The following is a 27,027-nucleotide window of genomic DNA, read 5'->3' as shown; positions in this document are numbered from 1 at the left end:
GAATAAGATTAACGTACAAATACCAAAGGAACTTCAGATCGTCAATTGTAAATAGCATCCAGAACCAAGTTAAGTAATTTTTATGCTTGTTATTATTTTAATAAATGTGTGTAAAAATTAATCAAGTTCTGTTTAAAGTTGGTCACCGACAATCTGCTACTCTAAGCATGCAAGTGACATTTCTACCGTCTGACCTAATGGCATAAGATAAACACGCCACGATAAGATCATGAGACATATTGCTGACACTCGCTTACTTCGTTAGAGCGACAAGTCAAATAATCTGATGGTGTGTGTACTGAAGGTCTTACAGTACGCACACCACAATTTTACTGGTAGACCCCGAAGGGTAGTTTCATCAGCCTAATAGCGAGGGTTTTCCACATTTATGCGTCCGCAGACACCTTTATTTGACGAAGTATGGGCGTTGTGTGGGTAAATGTATCTGTTAAGTATACTGTAAGTGACTGTAATTAGCTCACAAGCCTGTGTGTGTGTGTGTGTGTGTGTGTGTGTGTGTGTGTGTGTGTGTGTGGAGCGTAGTTCAAATGGTTCAAATGGCTCTGAGCGCTATGGATTTAACTTCTGAGGTCATCAGTCCACTTAAACCTAACTAACCTAAGGATACCACACACATCCATGCCCGAGGCAGGATTCCAGACTGTAGCGCCTAGAACCACTCGCGTTGATGTTGGAGATGAGAGATGGTACAGGGTGAAACCTGATGTCGGAAACACACCCCAGTTTGCTCGAAGTCAAGCTTAGCGTCTCCATCCGACGGACGGATCGCCGTGAACATTTCCACATGCCCTCACTCCATGAGACACTGATAAGAGGTTTGGGATTTCATCCAGTATACGCTAGCGATCAGGGACTTCACGCCACCACCCCTGCTGTCCACCTGCCGTAAAGATAAAGGGTAAATTATTGTCAACAGCATGCGGCTTACCCGGACGGTTACCCATCCGATTACTGGCCACTCTCAATGTAGCTTAAGTTCGCTGGTCTGACGGGACCCGGTGTATCCACCTCGGCACAGGAAAAATTTCTAACACATTTTCACAACTGTACTTAGAAAAACAGTCTAGATTGCACAAATCATATTTATTGATGACCAGTTTCAGTCCAAAGGCGGACCATCTTCAGGCCACTCTCCGAAGTTGATTTGCGGAGACGGATCCACAGAACAGAAACTGCAGCATCCGAAAACCTCTGCAGTTCCAGCTCTGTGGATCTGTCTCCGCACATCAACTTTGGGGTACGGTCTGAAGACGGTCCGTCTTTAGACTGAAACCTGTCATATACAAATATTATCTGAACCTCCTAGATGGTTTTCCGAAGCACATTAGAGTGATACATCAGTCACGTAATAACATCTAGTATGAACGTGAGCATCGAAAAGTATCAGCTATTTTGTTTATTTTGTTGTAATCAGCTTAATAGGTACATATTCACTACTGTTTACTTTCAAAGCAATTTATTGTGGTTTTGCTTTGTAACAGAAGGAATTAGAAAGCTAGTGCCGGTCATTCCGCTCCCGTCTGACGGAAGCATCTAATGACTTGATCGCGTGTCTCGTATGCTTCGTCGCTTTTCTACCAATTATATTTCTTTTCCTCCAATTGTGCTGAGGATGCCCTACATGCCAGGAGAGCGTATGATTTCTGTATTCTTGTATCGGCATGATTATATGCTCGTCGAACCATACCACAGCTTACATAATGCCTGACAACAACAAGAGAAGTAAAACAGTTAGCATACAAAGTTTTCTGTACTGCTAGCGTCGAAACTAAGGCGTTGCGGAGATACTTCAGTAGTTCGCTAAACGACAGTCAGCCAGCGGAACACGATCAAACACAACCATATGCCAGTCGAATAGGATCGAATACCGTTCGTGCGCGTGCCCCTAGCGTTTACAGCAGAGAGGATTCCTGTTCCCTGTTGCCCATTGTGTTCGCTTCAGTACTGATACGTCCTGCTAAACCCGCAGGACAGGACAGGTAATTGGAATTGTGGAAAGGGGCCAAAATGAGCGGCTGTCAGCTACACCCGAACACATATAACTTTATTTATTTGACCAAAGACTACAGTACAAATTCTAGAACTCAGTTATCGGCTGAATACGCCACACTACCTTATGCCTTAAGGGCACAGCCACTTTAATTTAAAAAAATAAAAGGCTAAAAGCCGTTAATCCGAATTTCAGACGCCAAAGAGAATATTTAGCAGGCAGACGGCCTCACGTTAAGTAAGATCTACAATTTGGATGAAGGCCCAAAAATCTAACACCTGAAAAGCAACAACCTTAATTTGAAGACGGCTGAAGGCTCATGATTTAAGACTCAAGGTAAAATTAAATAAAGAAACACAAGGCAGAAGGCCTTATCTTCAATTAGGCTGAATGCCGCAAACAGTCTGATGCTCGGAAGACAAAGATCCTTAATTTAGAAACGGCTAAATGCCCAATGACTTAAAACTCAAGGTAAAAGAAATTTAAACAACAAAGCCTCATCTTAAATTAGGCTGAAGGCCCGAACAATCTCACACTTGACAAGCAAGGAATTTTGATTTTAAAGCGACTGAAGGCCCATGACTTAAAACATCACTAAAAACAATTCAACTTTAATTCAAAACCATCGGCTATGAGCCATTCAAACACATACAACAGAAAGTAAGAAAAGGCAGTGCAGCTAACGGCGCTCAGAAGTTTCGGGGGTCGGCCACCACTTTAAATACTAACGATCACTTAGGTGAGACAGGCAGTCAGCCCAACTATTCTCGATCCGACGACAACCCAACCAACAGACAGTCAACGGACTCACCGACAAGGTGAGTTGCGCTCCACTCGACGAGCACACAACCGGGAGTTTAACGCAAAACGCAAAAAGGCATGGACGCCCACAACAAAGCATACAGTACGCTGTCAAACTACACACTGTGCTGGACAGTGACAACACGTTAGGAAATGACACCACGTCAATTTAGATCAACAGCCAGGGCAGGTAACCGGAACGTTAATGGCCACAAAGCAGAAAATTCCGCTGGTGCACTTCAATTGCAAAAACCGAAATACAGTTAGACTTCACCGCACGGTGACTAAACCTTCGTCAACTCGAACACACACGTTGTTGCTCGCAGGAATGTCCCAAAAATGGCTCTGAGCACTATGGGACTTAACATTTGAGGTCATCAGTCTCTTAGAACTTAGAACTACTTAAACCTAACTAACCTAAGGACATCACATACATCCATGCCCGAGGCAGGATTCGAGCCTGCGAACGTAGCAGTCGCGCGGTTCCAGACTGAAGCACCTAAAACCGCTCGGCCACCGCGGCCGGCCTGGTAATGTCCCAACAGCCAGCAACGAGAACCAAACGGCTCAATGTCAACAGTCTTGACTTGCTGGTAAATTAAATCCAAACTTAACTTTCGGCGAGCCATGGACCTCGAAGCAATGGGAGCAGTCCCACACACTCCGACACTGCATAGAGACCGCCAGTGGGCCCGGCCAAACTATGTACCGCGGAGATTTTCTCGCTGCTCCACGCCAACCGACTGACTGCTCGCACACAGCACAGCTGGAAACAATAAGCACCAGACCAAAGATAGTACAAGGTGCGAATATCGATACACACCGCTGCTGCCTCTCATGGAGAGAGAGAGAACAACAGCACAATTGCAATAACTGCGGGAAACCAAACATAGAATAGGATCCAAGGCTTAAACCAGCGCATAACATGAGCTCAACATGGCCCAGGTATAAAGGGGGCTGTATTAGTTTTCACTAGATTCAACCATCTACACACCTATAATCCTAGACGTAATGCGTTAGAATGAAAATCAATAAACAGTCTCTTGAGGAACAAATCGAGGATATGAACTCATATCCAGAAAAGTGGCAACATCTATACTGAGCGGTGGCCCTTATCTGGGGGCCAACGGAAGCCTCTGGGGTATCCGTCTGGTACTGAACTTCGCTTGATGCGCTGACGGCAACAGCCTTGCCGCAGTGGGTACACCGGTTCACGTCAGATCATCGAAGTGAAGCGTTGTCGAGAGTGGCCGGCACTTGGATGGGTGACCATCCGGCCACCATGCGCTGTTGCCATTTTTGGGGGGTGCACTCAGCCTCGTGATGCCAATTGAGGAGCTACTCGACCGAATAGTAGCGGCTCCGGTCAAAGAAAACCATCGTACCGACTGGGAGAGCGGTGTGCTGACCACACGCCCCTCCTATCCGCATCCTCATCTGAGGATGACACGGCGGTCGGATGTTTCCGATGGACCACTTGTGGCCTGAAGACGAGGTGCTTTTTTTAATGCGCTGACGGACGGGTAGGGGAATTTTCTTTATTGGGCCCAGCAGAATTCAGATCCTAATATGGCGTCGGGGGAGACGCGCACCTGTCACACCAGTGCAACAGAAACCTGTAACGGCAGAGCCGAGATACAAACATAGACGGTGGAACCACACAGCACAAATTATAGGCTGGTTTCTGCCATTGTGGCGTATCAAAAGGAGCATTCCATCAGCATACATCCGCGAGTGACCACACGATGATCTGGAGAGAACTGCATGCGGAGATAGTTATGTCGCTGCTGGGCTGTGATGGCCTGGGTGCTCCTTAACTCGTCTTCACACCTAAGTAAACAAAAGCGAATGTGCAACGGCGAAGTAGAATGGTCTATGGTGTAAAAGCTAGTTGCGCGTGAACAAACGGCTTACGCTTTGTTCAGCACGCCTTCGCTTGTGGTTGCTCCACAGTCGCTTTTGTTTACTCGTGTTCCGCTGCTTGTCGGTATTTTAGAGAACAAACAAATGAAGGTCGCGACCTCTACGCTTCGGAGCTAGCAGTATAGAGATCTTTCGTCTGCTTCTGTTGTTGACATGAGTTATGTGACCGATAGAGTGCTCTGAAGAGAACAGTACAAATATCACTCGTGTCTCTGGAGCCCTACAGAGCACAAATACCGAAGCAAAAGGAATATGACTGGTAGAACTCTGCCGAAGCACTCAGACTTCCTATTCTGCATGTACGAGGGGGAGCTGGAAAATAAGTTTCCCCTGTCGACTGTGGTCAGAGTTGTGTGTGAAAGGAAAAAAAAAGAGAATGAGACATTAAATATAAGACATATCTTTATTTTTCTTCATAATTTCAAAGGACATTGAGACATTTGTCTTACCGTTTTGTAAGCTTCAAAAAGCCTTCCAGGAAAAAATCGGGGCGTTGAATACGGAAGAAGCGTTGAACGGCATGTTTAACGTCAGCATTGCTGCCAAAGCGCCTTCCGCCGAGAGTCTTCTTCAAAGCAGGAAACAGATGTAAGTGACTTAGTGCGAGATCCAGACTGTAAGGCGGATGTTGTAGGCGCTCCCAACCAAGAGTTACAATATGGTCTTGCGTTGCTACACCGAGCGAGGTGGCGCAGTGGTTAGCACACAGGACTCGCATTCGGGAGGACGACGGTTCAATCCCGTCTCCGGCCATCCTGATTTAGGTTTTCCGTGATTTCCCTAAATCCTTTCAGGCAAATGCCGGGATGGTTCGTTTCAAAGGGCACGGCCGATTTCCTTCCCCATCCTTCTCTAACCCGAGCTTGCGCTCCGTCTCTAATGACCTCGTTATCGACGGGACGTTAAACACTAATCTCCTCCTCCTCTTGCGTTGCTGTCGCCGTGTGTGGTCTCGCATTGTCATCCAACAGTAGAAAGCCAGATCTGAGAAGGCCAGGCCGCTTTTTCCTAATCACCTCTTTAAATTTCAACAGAATGGCACAGTACCGAGCAGCATTGATGGTTGCAACCTCCAGAAATTCCAGCAGCAAAACTCATTTGGCGTCCCAGAAAACGGTGAGTACCACTTTACCTGCAGACGAAGTGCTTTTGAACTTCTTTCGGACAAGTGCTGACGGATGTTTCCTCTCCATGGATGCGGCCTTCGATTCGGGCGTGTAATGGTGGATCCACGTTTCATATCCCGTCACAATCCGAAACAGAAGGTCACTGCCAGATTCATGCTGACGCACGAGCTATTTCAGGCTGAACGCCATGGGTTGTTCCATGTGTGACATGGTCAGTTGGCGCGGCACCCATCGTGCTGACACCTTCCTGTATCGAAGAATATCGTGGATGATCTTGTCAGCTCGCTCATGTCCTATTCCAAGTTCTGCCCCTACTCCATTGATGGTGATATGCCGGTTCGCTTTAATCACGTCATCCACCTTGCTGACATTTGCATCTGTAGTGGCCGTGCGCGTCCGCCCAGGTCTCGGTATGTCCTGCACTTGCTGACGTCCATCACTGAATTGCTGGCACCATCTCCGCACCATTTGGCTCGACGTCACACCTGACCCATACACCTCAACAAGGCGGTTATGAATTTCTGTGCCTAATACTCCACGGGCCCATTCATAGCTGATAACAGCTCTCACTTCCGCCTGTCACCACGACTCCAAAACGCACCTTCTCTCCATAACTCCGGAAAAAGACTGAGCGGCTGGCGTCCGCTTTGCGCAGGCACTGCGACAACGCCATCTGCTTGACCGCGGTCGACCTCTGCCTAATGGTGTATCGGTGTCTTGCACGTGCGCGTTCACCTGCCGTGTCGTCGTTCGCCCATATCACACAACTCTGCCCACAGTCGACAGGGGAAAACTATTTTCCAACTCCCCCTCGTAAAATAGTAGATAAATTCACTGGAATCTTCCATCAGGCGAGAATGCAGTGAATACACACAACTGTATCATCCTTTTTATTAAAAAAGAAAAACCACAACAAATGTCCATAGATGTAAACGGGTGTGAATATACAAGGTGATTCAAAAAGAATACCACAACTTTAGGAATTTAAAACTCTGCAACGACAAAAGGCAGAGCTAAGCACTATCTGTCGGCGAATTAAGGGAGCTATAAAGTTTCATTTAGTTGTACATTTGTTCGCTTGAGGCGCTGTTGACTAGGCGTCAGCGTCAGTTGATGCTAAGATGGCGGCCGCTCAACAGAAAGCTTTTTGTGTTATTGAGTACGACAGAAGTGAATCGACGACAGTTGTTCAGCGTGCATTTCGAACGAAGTATGGTGTTAAACCTCTTGATAGGTGGTGTATTAAACGTTGGTATAAACAGTTTACAGAGAATGGGTGTTTGTGCAAAGGGAAAAGTTCTGGACGGCCGAGAACGAGTGATGAAAATGTAGCACGCATCCAGCAAGCATTTGTTCGCAGCCCAGGAAAATCGACTCGCAAGAGCTAGCAGAGAGCTGCAAATTCCACAATCAACTGTATGGAGAGTCCTACGAAAAATGTTAGTTATGAAACCAGCTATCCAAACTTTACGCCTGATATGCTACAGAGAGTGTGGAACGAGTTGGAGTATCGGGTTGATATTGCTCGAGTGTCTGGAGGGGGCCATATTGAACATCTCTGAACTTGTTTTTGAGTGAAAAAAAAACCTTTTTAAATACTCTTTGTAATGATGTATAACAGAAGGTTGTATTATGTTTCTTTCATTAAATACACATTTTTAAAGTTGTGGTATTCTTTTTGAATCACCCTGTATATATATTGAGTTGGTTCATAAGTTCGTGGCGTTTTCCCATAAGTTTAATAAATAATGCTCACGATACATCAAATGAATTCTCATTTGCGAATAAGGACAACCATCAGCCGTAGGATGGACTGACGAGAGTAAACATTTGTGCCGGACCGGTACTCGAACCCGGATTTGCCGCTTATCGCAAGCGGTCGCCTTATCATGTGGCTACCAGCTCATGACTCACGGCCACATCCAAACTTCCATATGTCGTCAACCATGCGTCTACGACCTGTACTCGTACATCTATTATGTATGTCCCCCTACAGGTCAGACGTTGTATTTAAAAGTCGCCTACCCGGTATCGGCATATGAATACGATATTGCACTGACTGTGTTATTCTGGTTACGATTCATAGTTCCTTTTGTTCAAAAAATTTGTGTGAAATCTTATGGGACTTAACTGCTAAGGTCATCAGTCCCCAAGCTTACACACTACTTAACCTAAATTATCCTAACACCTCCGCCGGGACTAGCCGCACAGTCCATGACTGCAGCGCTTAGACCGCTCGGCTAATGCCGCGGGGCATAGTTCCTTTTGGACATGCATGCGTGTTCAAAGGAATAGGCACTGCGGCGACTACAGCTGTTATGAAATACATTAAATGAATTCTCACAAATTTTCACTGTTGTCATTCCATTGTAAAGCTGATGGTTTTCCTTATTCGCAATTGCGATTTCATTTAATGTAGTTCATTACAGCTGTAGTCGCTGCAAAGCCTGTTCCTTTGGACATCCATGCATGTCCAAAGGAATTTTGTATTATAATCAGAATCACGTAGTGTGGTGACTTGGCAAGACAGCCAAGCCACTACGAGATGAAGCCGAAAGTCACGCGTTTAAGCTCACGCAGGCTGGCGTGAGGTCTGGAACAGGACACGGAATGAACTAGCAAAAACAGGACATAGCTGTGGAATACTTAACTTTAATCCATAATTGGTGAACATCGGTCTGACGGTACATGCATCACAAGATAAATAGCAATTGATAATGGCGCATTGCTAGGTCGTAGCAAATGACGTAGCTGAAGGCTATGCTAACTATCGTCTCGGCAAATGAGAGCGTAATTTGTCAGTGAACCATCGCTAGAAAAGTCGGCTGTACAACTGGGGCGAGTGCTAGGAAGTCTCTCTAGACCTGCCGTGTGGCGGCGCTCGGTCTGCAATCACTGACAGTGGCGACACGCGGGTCCGACGTATACTAACGGACCGCGGCCGATTTAAAGGCTACCACCTAGCAAGTGTGGTGTCTGGCGGCGACACGACACGTAAGCACTGCAATATCGTATGACTTTACTCATCAACAGTGTATTCTCATTCACTATTTACAACAGTCTACTAGCGCTGGGGTAACTTTTCGACTGTAGAAATTATGTAGTTTTGAGGCGAAGAACACGTCGAGTCATGTTTGGAGCGCATTTTCATCCGGAAGTTCCTTGAAGGTTGTTCGATAGAGAGCGGAAATGATGAAAACCAGAGGACGCAAGATCAGGTGAATGAGGCGGGTGCGGAATGTCGTCCCGACCAAACCTCTGTATACTGTTTCTGTCAGTCTGGAAGAATGCGGGTGGGCGTTATCGTGGAGTAACATTATTGAAAAAGGTAACTTTCTGAAATATCGTGCCTTTTGGACGACGCTACCCGGCTGAATACCCGAGAAATTTTCAAGAATTCTGTACGCCGGGAAAACCTCAAATCACACGTGGAGTAACATCACTTCACGCAGTCTTCCTACTCGTTATTCGTGGACTGCGCCTGCAAGATGTCACGGTCGTTGGCAATAAATGTCAGCTGTGAAGCTTATAGCTCACGGAAGCAATTCGTAGTTTACCACACCTTCGCTGTTCCACCAGATGCATAACCTCATCTCTGCATCTTTGCATCGAATTTGTTTGGGCTCATCGATTCATTTCTCCTCCATACTTTAAAGACACCATGTCTCGTTGCCAGTAACGATACAGGATAGGAAAGATCGCTGTTGTTCGCGAGGTAATTGATAACGGGCAAGCAGAGATGTGCATATGGCCACTCGCTGATTACTGCGGTTTTGGCTTAGAGCATGCGGTACCCACACACCCGAATTTTGAGCCTTCCCAATTGCATGCAGTTGTACGATTTCATCACATTTGCCAGTTCTAGAGTACACTGACATGGATCGTCGTGGGTTAATGCCTTCAGACGATGTTCATCAAACCCCAAATATCTTGCTGAACGTCGACAGTCGCTAATGTCAAAACAATGCTCCTTGAAGCGAGGTGCTCTATCTAGTGGCACTGTCCTCACGCACGGCGCAAATCATTTTGGCTGCTCCCGCTGCTGTCACCCCTCTATTTAGGTGAAACCGAAGATATGTTTCATTTTTCCACTTGGGTCTCCCTTTTACACTACTGGCCATTCAAATTGCTACACCACGAAGATGACGCGCTACAGACGCGAAATTTAACAGACAGGCAGAAGATGCTGTGATATGCAAATGATTAGCTTTTCACAGCATTCACACAAGGTTGGCGCCGGTGGCGACACCTACAATTTGCTGACAGGAGGAAAGTTTCCAACCGATTTCTCATACAAAAACAGCAGTTGATAGGCGTTGCCTGGTGAAACGTTGTTTTGATGCCTCGTGTAAGGAGGAGAAATGCGTACCGTCACGTTTCCGACTTTGATAAAGGTCGGATAGTAGCCTATCGCGATTGCGGTTTATCGTATCGCGACTCTGCAGCTCGCGTTGATCGATATCAAATGACTATCAGCAGAATATGGACTCGGTGGGTTCAGGATGGTAATACGGAACACCATGCTGCATTCCAACGGCCTCGTATCACTAACAGTCGAGATGACAGGCATCTCGTCCGCATGGCTGTAACGGATCGTGCAGCCACGTATCGATCCCTGAATCAACAGATGGGGACGTTCGCAAGACAACAACCATCTGCACGAACAGTTCGACGACGTTTGCAGCATGCACTATCAGCTCGGAGACCATGGCTGCGGTTACCCCTGAGGCTGCATCACAGACAGGAGAGCTCGCGGTGGTGTACTCAACGACGAACCTGGGTGCACGAATGGCAAAACGTCATTTTTTTCGTATGAATCCAGGTTCTGTTTACAGCATCATGATGGTCACATCGGTGTTTGGCGACGTCGCGGTGAACGTACATTGGAAGCGTGTATTCGTCATCGACATACTGGCGTATCACAAGGCGTAATGGTATGGGGTGCCATTGGTTACACGTCTCGGTCACCTCTTGTTCGCATTGACGGCACTTGGAACAGTGGACGTTACATTTCAGATGTGTTACGACCCGTGGCTCTACCCTTCATTCGATCACTGCGAAACTCTACATTTCAGCAGAATAATGCACGACCGCATGTTGCAGGTCCTGTACGGGCCTTTCTGGATACAGAAAATGTTCGACTGCTGCCCTGGCCAGCACATTCTCCAGATCTCTCACCAACTGAAAACGTCTTCTCAATGGTGGCCGAGCAACTGGCTCGTCGCAATAAGCCAGTAACTACTCTTGATTAACTGTGGTATCGTGTTGAAGCTGCATGGGCAGCTGTACCTGTACACGCCATCCAAGATCTGTTTGACTCAATGCCCAGACGTATCAAGGCCGTTATTACGGCCAGAGGTGGTTGTTCTGGGTACTGATTTCTCAGGATCTGTGCACCCAAATTGCGTGAAAATGTAATCACAAGTCAGTTCTAGTATAATATATGTGTCCATTGAATACTCGTTTATCATCTGCATTTCTTCTTGGTGTAGCAATTTTAATGGCCAGTGGTGTATTAGGTCCGCTGCTCCACTCACAGTCTCCAAATCACGGTATGTAAATTAAAATAGCAACACTGAACAAAAATAAAAAAGATAAACTATAAATATACTGGATTATCACTATTGAATACAAAAATGGTATGTATTAGGCTGATTACAATAAAAATATTCGAATGACTTCATCATCTCCGTTGCTAACGCTCATCATAACTGTAATTACATGATGTTGTCTCATTAGATTCGACATAAGCAGGTTCTATATTCACAACTAAAGGGAAATTCATATGTGTTACCTGCTTTGGGTGTTGAAATAATTCAACAGTTGCACTTGAAAATTTGTGACTGGACCGGAAACCAAGGCCGCATTGCCTGTTTCTCCTGCTTGATCGTCTCTGCCATCCGCACGTGCCTCCCATTTTATTCAAATTCCCAAATACTGCTTACCTCTAATGTTGTGACTCTGTTTATTTTCCCCTTCCCACGTAGCCCAACTGTTTAGCACATATTTCACCCTCGCAGTGAAATGTGAACTGCAGCAAAATTCTCATTTGGTAAAGCATGCTAAAGCAAATGATAAGGCAGGTAGCCGTGCAGGGATTTATTTCAGGTTCCTGCAGTTCAGCACCTCATACTGCAGAACAGAGATTAGGCATCAGTTGCAAGGTAAGAAATAAAATGTTGGGCCTAAACGTACTTTCCTAAATGGAATTAGGAGACGGTGTTCATTTTAAAGTTTTCACATTATTCAGTAGATGCATTTTCTAAGAGGGTACAGTTTCCGTACGCGAGAATTAATAAATTTGTTGTGATTGTTTTATGAGCTAGTCATTCTCTATAGCCGGCCGGGGTCGCCGAGCGGTTCCAGGTGCTACAGTCTGGAACCGCGCGACCGCTACGGTCGCAGGTTCGAATCCTGCCTCATGCATGGATGTGGGTGATGTCCTTAGGTTAGTTCTAGGGGACTGATGACCTCAGAACGTAAGTCCCAAAGTGCTCAGAGCCATTTGAACCATTCTCTATACTGTTGATTTATTTTGATTTACAGACAGTTAATTTGATTTAGTGTCATTAGCTTCATATACATTATAGGTAATTTACACAGTTACTGTTCCCGTTCAAAAGTAGGGTACCAAAGGCGATTCGAGGTCGGAATAAGTGGAAGACTCAGTAATCGGAATTTAAAAGTTTTGAACTGCAAGATTTTTGAATACCAGGTTTCAGGATATGATTTTGAATATCTACGAATTCTTGGTCTAATGGTAAGGAAAGCTGGAACTGCAGTTCAGTGTTAAATGCACTTCCTCCACACATTTCAAGCTTACGTACAACCTGACACTTGTAAAATTCTTCCTTCCCCACTCCAATTCGTCAGACATAGTGCGCTTGTAGTGGAAAATAATCCTCTCAGAATAACGAAGTTTCCAATCGTGTCTCTGACTACATAGTGTTGTATCCTGTTTTAGGTACCTTAGCCGCAAACAAGAACAACGCAGCGTTCATAGACAATGTGAGTGGTAGCGAACACTGGCGAACTGTGTGAGAATGCGCATTCGGTTGAAACAAGCACAACTCCACAGAGAAAAAGGGCCATCACTGGATGCAAATGAAAATGAATGGAATTTAATGGTACGCTTTTCTCAGGTCGTAATGTGCACGGTTGAAATACTTCATTCCTCTGAAAAAAAACTAGTTCTAGTCTCTAAAGCTGTCTTATTCACAAGGATGTGAACACGAATCTCTTGAATAAAGTGATCTGATCCTCAAAGTGATCCTCAAAGTGATCTAATCTAGTTAACACCGAAAGCGTCCAAGATGAGATGTTCAGAGTGTATCGTGATTCTGTCCATCGAGTACAGCAGCACTGCTCCTGCCCTGGCCCAGTTCATTAATATTACATGAATAGGTCACGTACTAACACGTGATTTATTGTAGTTTTTTTCTTCACTGTGAAGATTGCTTTGAGGCCACATCTCCCCTGTAATCTGCCCTGATCAACTCTCTGCATATCTGAACAACTACTGTAACCTACATTTATTGGACCTGCTTACTATAGTCATGGTTGTTCCGATACCTGAGTGGTCAGCGAGGCGGCCTGTCACGCCAAGGGGCCTGGGTTCGATTCCCGGCTGTGTCGGAGATTTTCTCCACTCAGGGACTGGATGTTGTGTTGTCCTCATTATCATTTCATTATCATCAGTGGAAGGCAACGGAAACCACCACTGGAATCACTTCCTTAGACGGTCATGCGGCGGACCTCTCTGACGAGGCTTCCCCCATGACAAGACCTGCTGTAAGGCAGAATACAAAGTAAGTAAGTTACTATAGTCATGCCATGGCCTGCCTCTACAATAAAAGTTAACCCTCGCGTTGCCTCCCGTTAGTAAATCGACGATTTATTGATGATTTCTCGGGATGTGTAGTATCAACCAGTCTATTCTTTTACGAAAATGTCGTATAATTTTCTTATTTCCTGATCTGATTCATTCCACTTCAGCACTTAATTGCCGTACTCGTCAAATCTTCCACATTATTGTGTATGTTTTCATTTCAAAAGATTTTATTCTTTTCATTTTTGGTTTGTTTATCGTACAAGTTTCACTTCGGCACAAGGAAATGCTCTAGAACAATACCTTCAGAATAGACATTAAAATACTCGAAATTCTTCTTCGTTTCCAATCTGCGGATTACCTGCAGCCCAATCTCAAATTACTGCTACATTACTTGTCCTTCGACTCTGCAGTTTGGCCTCTATACAACATAACCACTTCCAGACTTGCCACACTTCAACAAACCCAGTCACAGCTAGGACCTCGCCTGCCAGCAACCGCCTGCGACATCATAGCTCAGCTCACTGCCCAAAGTGCACATTGTACGACCATATAAATACTCCCAAACCGGTAACACAATCCACTCGTTGCAGTGGCAGAATACAGGAAGTGCTGCCTACTTGGAATGCTAAGTCGAACTAGTGCCACACTCGGCACTACTTTAAAAATTTGTGGAATTTATTGCACTGCCTGGACATTTTGTGCCATTCATGAGCAACGTATGCAGTATCCTTGCCGGTCCCTCACACCCTACTGTCGCTGTATATCTTCCAGTCCACTGGTCATTTTTGCAGTTTTTTTGAAAATAAGTTCAAAACATGACGAAAGGTCATTCTTGTTAGAGTGGATCGAATTGTATAGATCACTGCTAGCGTGGTAGTATATTGGGGTATATGGCTACAAAAACAGAAATTTGAATAAAAACAGAAATGCTAAGAATGCATCAAAACATCATCCAAAATTGTGCTAAATGCATTCTATGAAAATTATTTCGAGCAGTTAGTTCATATGCCATCGCGAATAGTAAACGGTCCTGAAAACACACTTAACCTCTTAGCAGCAAATAATCCTGAGCTGATGACAAACATCAGAACGGATACAGGGATTCAAAAAAATGGTTCAAATGGCTCTGAGCACTATGGGACTTAACTGTTGAGGTCATCAGTCCCCTAGAACTTAAAACTACTTAAACCTAACTAACCTAAGGACACCACACATATCCATGCCCGAGGCAGGATTCGAACCTGTGACCGTAGCGGTCGCGCGGTTCCAGACTGTAGCGCCTAGAACCGCTCGGCCACACCGGCTGGCGATACAGGGATTAGTGAACGCAGGACTGTCATAATGAGATTGTATATTGTAACCCCCAAATTCTCCAAAAATACACGAAAAATATACCTATTCAAAAAAACAGACAGAAGTTCATTTGATGTCTTCCTGAGAGACAGTCTACACTCCTTCCAAATTAACAATGTAAGTGTAGACTAGATGTGGCTTGAATTCAAAGAAATAGTATCGACAGCAGTTGAGACATTTATACCAAATAATTTAACAAACGACTTAGTTGATCGTCATTGTACACAAAATGGGTCAGAACACTGTTGCAGAAACAACGAAGAAATCATACTAAATTCAAACGAACGCAAAATCTCCAAAATTGGAGAACTTTTACAGAAGCTTCAAATTGTTGCGCGGACATCAATACGAGATGCTTATAATAGTTTCCACAACGAAATTTTATCTCGAAACCTGGCAGAACATCCAAAGAGATTCTGACATATGTAAAGTATGTTGGAAGCAAGACACAGTCAATGCCTTCTCTGCACGAAAGCAATGGAAATACTATAGATGACAGTGCTGCTATAGCAGAGTTACTAAACACAGCCTTTCGAAATTCCTTCACCAAAGAACACGAAGTATATATTTCAGAATTTGAACCAAGAACAGTGTCAACATGAGTAACGTAGAGGTAGATATCCTCGGAGAAGGGAAGCAAATTAAATCACTCAATAAAATCAAGTCCTCTGGTCCAATGTACAGCAATCAGGTTCCTTTCAGAGCATGCTGATGCAGTAGTTCCATACTTGGCAAACGTATACAACCGCTCGCACCACGAAAGATCCGCACCCAAAGACTGGAAAGTTGCACAGGTCACACCAATATTCAAGAAGGGTAGTAGGAGTAATCCACTAAATTGCACGCCCATATCATTAACGTCTGTATACAGTAGAGTTTTGGAGCGTATGTTGTGTTCGAACATCATGAATTTCCTCTAAGAGGTCTACTGACACAGAGTCTACGGGGATTTAGAAAACATCGTTCTTGTGAAACACAACTGTCTTTCTACACACATGAAGCATCGAGTGCTATTACAAGAGATTTCAAATTGACTCCGTATTTCTAGATTTCCAGTACCACACAAACCGCTTGTAGTAAAATTGCGTGCTTCTAAAATATATTTTCACTTACGCGACTGGATTCATCAGTCACTGTGAGAGAGGTCGCAGTGCGTAATAATTGACGGCAAATCAGCGAATAAAAGAGAAGTGATTTCCGGCGTTCCCCAAGGTTGTGCCGTACAAAGTGATTATATTGTTGCCAAGATAAGCCGATTGCACTTCTAGGTTTGTGCCAGCATCAGCGATTCTTCATTTACTAGACCCAAATTAACAGTATTTGCATTCGTGTCCGAGCTATGAGACATTATGTGTTGTTTACATAATAAAGTGATTGTACTATATCAATGCACAGATACATGTACAGCTGTCAAGCAGACCATAGGATAGTAAAAAGTTAGTACGTAGAGTGAATGTATTTTCGAAACAGAGCAAAGTGAGCGTAAAGCGGCAAAACGAAAACATCGGACGTTGTGAATCGACCAAAAACTGGATTTTTGAAGGAGACTGGAAAACAAGAGACCAAATCAATATTATAAGTGAACTTAATATCGCCTCTTCAGCTATGCACGATATTAAAAAACGAAGAAGAGCTAGAAAAATTGTTTCACAGTGTGGTTCAATTAAACGCCTAGACATTAGGCAAAATCTTAAAAAATCCTAAGTTAGAAACTGCAGATACAGTTATGTACCCCTGGTTCAATTCTGAGAGAGCGGATGGGGAAGCCAAAGACGTGGCATATATTAACAGAAAAGGCCAATTTTTTTTCGCAAGAAATTACATCTACCCACAGATGAAGTTCTGTAACTCTCTGCATTCAGTAATGAACTTCTCAACAAATGACGGTCAAGAATGATACTGACAGAAATTTAGCTACCGAAAAACAGCTGACTGACGATATGATACTAAATAATGTTTTCATCCAAAAGGAGGCACCAGAAACTGAGAGTCACGAAATAAAAACGTCTACAACTCACATCTCATAGGCTGAAGCCATGAAAACTTTTATGAAATTCTCTGAGAGTGGCCAACAATATAACACTTCAAATGTTATGAATCTGCACATCCCCACAAAATAATTTTGACCAGAAAATAGCTCAATCTAAAAAACAAGTTAGCGTTTCTGCAAAGTTCCTGAGGGCTCAGAAAAGGATTTTAGGAAAACCATCGATGACAGATACCAATCCGACTTATTCCACGCTGTCAACAATGTCAGATATCTGTGCTATTCCTGAAGACAGCGTTATCAATTAAACTGTACCACTTTTTATTAATTAGTTTCTTCATAATGCAACAGTTTTTCTTAAATAGCTTCTTGTAAAGACATTATGAATTAAGTCCAAAAAGCTTCTATTTTCAGATGTTTATTTAATAACGACAGGCCTTTTTCAGCACTATTGCTCTCAACAGGCGTTCTGAAAGTAATGGTTTTATTATATACTCTTTTCTAGGGCAGATGGTAGTCTACTTGTCATATATGAGATCGACAACCATACATTTACAGAATTATTAACTTACCTATACCAACGCTGATTAGTCACTCAAGCGTTTTTCTTACGTCTTTTAAAATTATTTTATGACGTAGCTTTCATAGGCTATATTTGTTGGAAGTTATAGCCTGAGTTTTATTTGTTGTGTGTGACAGATTTTTTGTTTTACTTTTAACCAACGATGTTATCAGTTTACATCCGAGAAGTTACTTATCGATTTCCTTTAGTTACCGTGTTGTTTATTTTTATCTATGAATGTGTTATTGATTTGGCTTAGCTTATGTATTTGGTTGTTTATCCATTTTCATGACAGATGACTTGAATAAAGTTTTCTGTATGGTGTTTATGTTTTAGATCTAATTGCTCGTTGAGTATTTGTTGTGGATATTTGTGTCCATGTGTGTAGATTGCAACCTCTTTCAGAATATTGAGTAAGCGACCTTTAGGTGTTATATGCAAAATTTGGATTGCTTTTTCTATCATGTCTGTGGTATGTTGTTCTATGTGTAGGTGTTGAAAGAAGGTTAACGGGTTGCGTTCAGTGTTTCCAGTGTGTTCTCTGTATCTGATATTAAAGTTCCTACCTGTCTGACCTACATAGAACTTACCACAATCTTTACAATGAATTTTGTATATACCTGGATTCGAGTATATTGGTAATTTAACTTTTCAAGATCTAATTTTTAATTTTTCTTTAGTACGGTATATGAGGCGTACGTCTGTTTTCTTTAACATTGTGTTTAGTGTGTTCGATATGTTACCTGTACATGTTGTCGGTATATATGTGAATTTCTGTTTGGTTTGTGTTTCTCGCTGAAGTGTTACTTCATTACGTATTTTTGATTTTTACGGTGTGGTATTTTTGTCATATATCTGTTGAACCAATTTTGGGTTATAACTGTTCTGTAGTGCCACATATTTTAAAATTTTTATTTCTTTATGTATTGCTTCTTGTTATAATGGAACAATGCACACAAATATCCACAACAAATATTCAACGAGCAATTAGATCTAAAATATAAACACTATATAGAAAACCTTATTCAAATCATCGATCATGAAAACGGATAAACAACCAAAGACATAAGCAAAACCAAACCAAAAACACTTTCACAAATAAAAATAAACAACACGGTAACTAAAGGAAATCGATAAGTAACTGCTCGGATGCAAACTGATAACATCGTTGGTTAAACGTAAAACAAAAAATCTGTCACACACAACAAATAAAATTCAGGCTATAACTTCCAACAAATATAGCCTATGAAAGCTACGTCATAAAATAATTTTAAAAGACGTAAGAAAAACGCTTGAGTGACTAATCAGCGTTGGTATAGGTAAGTTAATAATTCTGTAAATTTATGGTTGTCGATCTCATATATGACAAGTAGGCTACCATCTGCCCTAGAAAAGAGTATATAATAAAACCATCACTTTCAGAACGCCTGATGAAGGCAATAGTGTTGAAACAGGCCATCTCAAAATACAAGCAGCATTTTGGAGTTAATCCATACTGTCTTTACACGACTTATATCGTGCTGTGGGCCCATTGGAAACAAAATTAGCTTCTTCTTTATATTTTGAAGTGAAATGTCCCTTTTTCTTATGTGGCGTACAAAAGATTATTTACGTGTATTGAAATCTTCTAAAACTTTGAGATTTTAACTTAATAGTGCAGTAAATTATTCGACTGTTAATTCAATTTTGTTTTTACCAGAAAATAATACATACTTTTAATTATTTTATACTGTAATATCTCCTGTTGTGATTAGCAAATTATAGTTACCTTTTTTCTACATAAAAACTATAGCGTTTGCTTATATCCCTTTTTTCAAAACCAGGTTCTATGAACTGATCTTGATAATCCGGCATAATTGACAATCGGGCATCGACAGATCGCTCTAGGCGTAATGCGACGTTGTGCACTAGGTGATCTGTTTAATTCATGAGTCAAACGTAATTCATGTTGCATCCGTTCTTCGAGGTGTTAGTTTCATTTTTAATACTCTTTTGTATTTCGTCACAAAAAGCGTCATCTCGGAGAACACCAAGACCTTAAAAAAGATGTCCGTTTATTAAATGAAATCCATTGTTTCTAAGACTTTTGCCAACGTTCTTTGGCAAAATCGTTTTACTGTGGTATGTAGTTCTGCAGGGGTAGATGCATCATATTGGAGTGCACCCCTCCTGCAACTGGTGTTGACACAGGAATCTAACTTCATCTTCACTAATTTTGAATGGCGTCTTCTTCAGTATACGGTGAAGTTGAGCAGGGAGTCGTCATTGTAACTATGGGAAGAACAACAACGTACAGTGCACGTGGTGAATTCAGAAGAAATCTTAAATTTTAACAGTCGGTGGTCTCATTTGTACAAGATATTCGGGCTCTTTAAGAACAGAAGTGAAGCGTCAGTCGAAGGCAGCATTCAGTTCTAAAGATTTAGAATTATCATTCTGTATGTAATGACCACCTTTGGTTTTATTGGTGAACACACTGTCAACTTAATTTTGCCAATAACAGAACATGTCATTCTTCCTCGATGTCTAGTGCTCAACACAACTGCACCAAGTAAACGTACGAGAGTGGACGTCACTGTGGTTATGGAAAACAAGAGGGAGTTTCAGGCAAAGAATACCTCTTTGGAATGGTAGTGAATCACGGGCTGTGAGAAAATCGAGAAAGAAGAAAATGGAATTATTTGAAATGTGGTGGTACAGAAGAATGTTGAAAATCTGGTGGAATGATAACATAAGGAATTAGGAGGTTCTCCGCAGAATCGGGGAAAAACGGAACATATGGAAAACACTTAAAATAAAAGCGATAGAATTATAGGACAAATGTTAAGACACCAATTAATAACCTGCATCTGTAGAACGTAAAAACTGAAGACGAAGGCAAAGACTGGTATAAATCCAACATTTAATAAATCTTTTCTAATGCTATAATGTCTATATAGATTCTTATAAAAATAAGCATGTAAGCTCCGAGTAAAAGGAAGCAGATTTATGAAGTTTATTATTCAACAATAATTGAAAGCCTACAGCTTTCTCCTTACATAGCAAACCTTGTTGTACAATATATTCTGTTGTGTACACTACTAATCGAAAGAAAATATTTCTTTCGGGGACAAAAATTGATTTTACAAGACATTCTTGCGTTTTTCTCGGCAGTAGAATGTTATAAGATCGGTTTTTTTTAGAAATGACCGATCCAATTTAACTGGATAATAGCGAATGCAAAACGACGTCAGTCACACGCGGAAGCAACACGAACGAGACAATTTTTCTCACTCCTAAACAGCACTTGTTTGTGGACAGCCACGACAAACATTCTAATTGAAAAATTGTTTTACAAGTACAGAAAGCTTCCGATTATCCGATTTGCGGAATTTCCGCGCATAGATCGTTGATTTCCGAAAAAAAATAAAAACAAAGCTCAACGAATTGTTTGTTTTAGAGTACATATGTATACGTGTGACTCATGTGTTACCGTCCTCAGACATCCCTGAAATATTTTTCATTCCTTGCCATTTCATATCCACGTAAACGCCGTGACTCTACCCTCGCAATTTTTCCATAGCAAATTCGCGCGTATATATTTTCAATTAATTGTTTCAATTGTACCGAACCAAACAGTTTTCTCCCGGAACAAATGTGCAACGCAGATGAACATGGACTGCAGTGGAAAGGTGTGTCCTCAGGATATATACAATAGGAGCAAAACGTCGATGATTTCTTACATACATAAAAAAATAGGCTCGTTTTGAAAATAATGCATTTTCACCACAATCAAAGCCAATTTCAAGAAAAAACCACAATGTGGTTACCTCAGTGTGGTTGAAGTGAACTACAGAATTTGTATTATTATCTGAATCAATACCATTTGACGGACTAGGAGAATATGCACTCCAAAGCACATGCTCTTCTTACCAACTAAGTATTCTTTTTTTTTTTTTTACAATCGATTGTTGCATGTAAATTGGAGGTGGGAGGAGCACAAAGGAAACGAAAGAGAAGGAACTACTTAACAGTATCGGCTGCATACGAAATCTGCGGTGACGAGTCAAAATGCGTGCAGGACACGGTTTATCGCAAATGTGCCGACCATTTAGACACAGTCCCCGACAGACCGACACTCCTATCTAGAGTCACCCATCCGCAGCCCCATACACGTCCTCCATGCTAGCTCATTTTAGATTTCCGTTGGAGGTCGAACGTAAATGTGCATATTCAGTGAAAGTTGTGGAGTCACTACTCATCGAGACGAATCAATTATAGGAATGTACAGTGTCTGTTATTTCAGACGAGTCCGATCGAACAGACACCGTGCATTCACATGAAAGCTCTTTCATTGAATGTAAATTGTTTACACTAAGTAAAGTACGAAATATAAGTGGCAATTAATTGTATTTCTAGCAACAGGAATATTTTTAATGACACACATTCATTTACTAATATGTTCATTCACGGTAATGTTGTTCTACCAAGAAGCGATAATAGAATTTAACATATTCTCGGACAACAAATTCTCTGTGCTGTACTGAAGGGTTTTTGGAGATTGTTTTTGGAAGTGAATTACAAACAAAAAAACTGGAGAATTGCTGCAGATTAGCCAGGTATTCTCCACTTTAGAGTGAATGATTCCTTATGAAAACATCTCCCGAAGGAACGAACTGAGAGCCTACAATTACCGTGCCGCCGATAGTTCTCATATTTTTTGTTGCTGAAGCTGCAGACATAATCTATGTACCAGGAACCTGACAGATAAATGCTTGAGTGACGTTTTAGAGATCGCAACGAAATTAAAAGTTAGATAGAGAAGCGTGATGCGCAGCAAAACATTCTCAGGATTATAGTGTAGGCATATAAACAGTCTAAGAACTAAACAAAAATATATAATAGAGTTCCTTTTGCATACAAAATGGACAGTGTTGCTGGACCGTACAACGTAGGTACTGATCAACATCAAGTCACGTGAAAGTAGATGATGCACTGCACTTGTGGTTGTAATAGTAGAGCCCCGGATTTTGCGTGTCGGGTCCGAAGTCAACAGAGATAGCGAGAGGACTGAAGTAAAAACTTAACGCTTCAGCACGATGGCCGTCTCGACTTAAAAAACGCTACCCAATTCGAGAAACTTAGTTGTAGCAAAAATGCAGTTGCTGTTTTTCTTCCAATGAAATCTGCAGTTACGGCGAACACACCAATGTTGTCTCTGAACAAATTCACCGCCATGATGAACTGTACTGGAAGGGCATGCCCTTATAAGCCTTAGCCGCTCAGACTGAAGCGCATCCTGTCGGACGTAAGCCTAGTAAATACTGTCAACAATACATATTCGGAGGGGCAGATTTTCGTTCATTTAATGGAAAACGCACCTTGTCATCCCGTAGAAGACGCGTTTGCTTGGGATGGCAGGGTGATTATTGCAAGGTACTTGCTGCCTTGGGTTACGTCACATCCAGCCAATGGATCCAGGTGTGATCGTTGCTGTGAAAGAACAGTTTCGATTGAACCCCATGAAACAGTGCAACGCGGTTCAGGTATCATGGAAATCCGTGAAAGTGTTCCATAAAATCCAAGTAATTTTTAAGCTAGCGACAAACTGAAGTAACAACAATAGATGGCTTGTGGAAGACAACTGTTACAGCCTTGGCTGAAAGTGAAAACTGGAGATTATTGTAGTGAGGAATGCGCTGCCACTGCTCGTGTGACCGACCTTTTGCACCAATATCTAACTGTGAAGACGTAGGGTTTAAACAGTGATGCAGCCAAGTGACTTCTGTATAGTGAGCAAAGTAGGTTCAGTAGAGGGAGATACCGAGGACGAAACGGCAGAGGAACCCGTCAACATACACCTCAGACACTGAAATACTCCTATTTGTTGCTATAGAATGAATGTGAAGCGATGTTTTGATTTTCCGGGGAAATAAAAATCTTTCAAGAAAGAAAAGAAAAGAAACTGAATGAAAAACAGAAACAGAAATATTGTACGATTATTTCCCGAAAGTGATCTCTCGACAAAAGATACAAGTTGAATAGAGTTTTAAACGTAAATTTGTAAATAAGATGTCGGTATCCGGCGAGTAGTGCGTAAGTAATGCAGCGAACTTGCACATGTTACATATAGTATATTTTGCAAGTACAGCGAACAGAAGTTTCCGCTAAGAACAGGCGTATTTGGTATTACCATTATTTTTTTGGTTGCCCGTGCAGTATCGGGTCCGCGTTAACCCAGATAAGCGGGAGCTTGCTGTACTACTTGACATACACCGGCTGCTGCTATAGCGACACTGATGAGCCAAAACATTATGGCCATGTACTCACTAGCTTGCTTGTCAGCCCGTGGAACGAAATACATCACTGATATTACGTATCAGGGAACCGACAGGAGGTATGTGGCATGTGGTGTCACCGCCAGACACCACACTTGCTAGGTGGTAGCTTTAAATCGGCCGCGGTCCATTAGTACATGTCGGACCCGCGTGTCGCCACTGTCAGTGATCGCAGACCGAGCGCCACCACACGGCAGGTCTCGAGAGACTTACTAGCACTCGCCCCAGTTGTACGGACGACTTCGCTAGCGATGCACACTGACGAAGCCTCACTCATTTGCAGAGCAGATAGTTAGAATAGCCTTCAGCTAAGTCAATGGCTACGACCTAGCAAGGCGCCATTAGTAACATTGCATGTATCTACAGAGTCTCACTTGTATCGTCAAGAGCGATGTACAACAATGATGGATTAAAGTTAAGTATTCCAGCAGCTACGTACTTTTCTTTATAGCATCCATTACGTATCCTGTTTCAGACCTCACGCCCATCTGCGTGAGCTTAGCGCGTGCCTTTCGGCTACTTCCGAGTGGCGTGGCTGTCTTACTACGCCACAACATGGCACTAGATGTCTACGCACAGGTCCTGTAATTCGCATAAATATTGGCCCGCTGACTTGCGTAAGCGGTGATGGCGCCCGATAGCGACCGAGATGAATTCCACAGGATTTACGTCAGGCAAATTTCGTCGCCGAGACATCAACGTGAGTTCACTGCAAATCTCCTCAAACCATTGTAGCACGGTCCTGATTCCGAGACACGGAGAGCTGACATCGCCGTCGGGGAATACATCAAGCATGAGAGGGTGCGGGTGGATCATGGCTGTCAGCGTGTCTTCTATTACTACCACATTCAAGAGGAGGAGAATGTCTCCCATAGCATAATACTGCTCCCACCAGCCTGCGTAAGTGGCGCGCTGCACGTTTCGATCCACTGTTCACTTTGATGACGGCGTTTGTGGAGATGACCATCGACCCAGTATAGCAAAAATGTGATTCATACGAAGAGTCGACACGTTTCCATTGAATCACTGTCAAATCACGATTGTCCCGCGCCAACTGCTAGCGTAATTGACGATGTCGTTGGGTCAACATGTGAACACGTAGGGGTGGTCTTCTGCGGAGCTCCAACAATGTACGATGAACAGTGTGCTCCGAAACACTTATGCGTGCACCAGCACTGTGCTTTTTAGGTACAGATGCCACAGATCATCATCTACCCTACTTTACAGGGTAGAGAAACCTCCAAAACTCACGTTCTGTGAATAGCCGTAGACATCCAACCATTTAGCGCCTAGTTGTAGTTTTACTATCGTCATGCCTTTTTCCGTAGATGCTCACGACAGCAGCACGTGAACATTCGACTATCTTCACCATTTTCGACATACTCGTTCACAGACTCTGTGTGATAATAATCTCCCCTTTGTTAAAGTCGCTTATCTCAATGGATTTACCCATCTGCAGCCCATATCTTCGCTAGGGTGATCCCCTGTCCGTATCTGCTCCGTCTACATACCTATCGTAACAGCGTCACGTGCCCCCAACTCTTCCAGGCGGAGTCCAACGTCGCAATGGGCAGTGGTCATAATGTTTTGACTGATCAGTGTATATAGTGATAGGCAGTCACTTACTAGGAGCAACAGCGTTGGGAGGCCTCTGGAAACGCCATTGATCGACTGTACGGAGATCAGGACTGTTTATGGCCAAGTACAAGATCACTGGTCCCATCTCGGTACCGTACGTGATTACGTAAGTGAGTTGCTGTACTAGCCTCCTGCTGAAGCGCCTATGGTGATTAGTGGAAGTTCCTAGGACGTTACACCTCGGCTGAAATGTAACCACAAGGGCCTGTCCTGCTGAGCTTGATTAAACTGCCTGGTAAACAATAAGAACGTTAAAACGTCATGCCGGTAGCTAGGAGGACGTCCATGTACATTAAATTCCTCTGACAGTGAAAATGTGGAAAATATGAATAAGAAGCGAAGAAGAGCTATGTTGGAACCAATTTCAGAAGTTAGGTATTAAAATGTTGGCCAAATACGGAAATCTGTGGAGGCAATGAATGCGTCAAAAGACACATGGCCGCAATTCCGAGAAAAGAGACAAGTGAGTAAAATATGAAATGAATTTTAGTACTGTGGAAAATAAATATTCTGAAGCTCATCATAAAACGTACCTCATATACAGGGTGGTCCATTGAGAGTGACCGGGCAAGATATCTCACGAAATAAGCATCAAACGAAAAAACTACAAAGTACGAAACTTGTCTATCTTGAAGGGGGAAACCAGATGGCGCTATGGTTGGCCCCCTAGATGGCGCTGTCATAGGTGAAACGGATATCACAGGCGTTTTTTTAAAATAGGAACCCCCATTTTTATTACATATTCATGAAGTAAGTAACTAAATATGAATGTTTTAGCTGAAACACTTTTTCGCTTTGTGATAGATGGCGCTGTAATAGTCACAAACATATGACACACAATTTTAGACGAACAGTTGGTAACAGGTAGATTTTTTAAAATTAAAATACATAACGTAGGTGCGTTTGAACATTTTACTTCGGTTGTTCGAATGTGATACATATACATTTGTGAACTTATCATTTCTGAGAACGCATGCTGTTACAGCGTGATTACCTGTAAATACCACATTAATGCAATAAATGCTCAAAATGATATCCGTCAACCTCAGTGCATTTGGCAATACGTGTAACGACATTTCTCTCAACAGCGAGTAGTTCGCCTTCCGTAATGTTCGCAGTTTGACCTATGGCAGCGCCATCTAGCGGGCCAACCATAGCGCCATCTGGTTTCCCCCTTCAAGCTAGACAAGTTTCGTCTTTGTAGTTTTTTCCTTTGACGCTTATTTCGTATAAACTAGCGATGTAGAAGCCGTAGGATACTTTTTGCAGTGAAAGTTGTGTCGATAGTTCGAGCGGAGCGGTCAATTGCCCGACGAATTTGTAGCAGTTCTGAAGCGAATACTGTTACGTGTTTCCTTTAGTTTAGAAATCGAGCTGAAGTCACGAGGGCTTAATTCAGGGGAGTGCAGTAGGTGGTATAGTACTTAGCAGCCCCATCACTCAAACAAATCAGTAACAGCTTGCACATTACGTGCTT

General features: G+C 42.8%; 1 protein-coding gene across 1 annotated transcript in view; it reads left to right on the top strand.

The window, feature by feature from the left end:
- The first annotated feature begins 4,381 nt into the window (after window positions 1–4,381).
- Window positions 4,382–27,027, top strand: part of LOC126263521 (neurotrimin-like) — a 91,659-nt gene continuing 69,013 nt past the window's right edge. The window contains exon 1 of the mRNA XM_049960614.1: window positions 4,382–4,430. Within this exon, the coding sequence (XP_049816571.1) occupies window positions 4,382–4,430 (49 nt within the window). The remainder of the gene's footprint in view (window positions 4,431–27,027) is intronic.

Source organism: Schistocerca nitens, chromosome 6 (assembly GCF_023898315.1).
Source record: "Schistocerca nitens isolate TAMUIC-IGC-003100 chromosome 6, iqSchNite1.1, whole genome shotgun sequence".
NCBI classification, from domain to species: domain Eukaryota; kingdom Metazoa; phylum Arthropoda; class Insecta; order Orthoptera; family Acrididae; genus Schistocerca; species Schistocerca nitens.
This window is presented reverse-complemented; position numbering and strand designations above follow the sequence as displayed.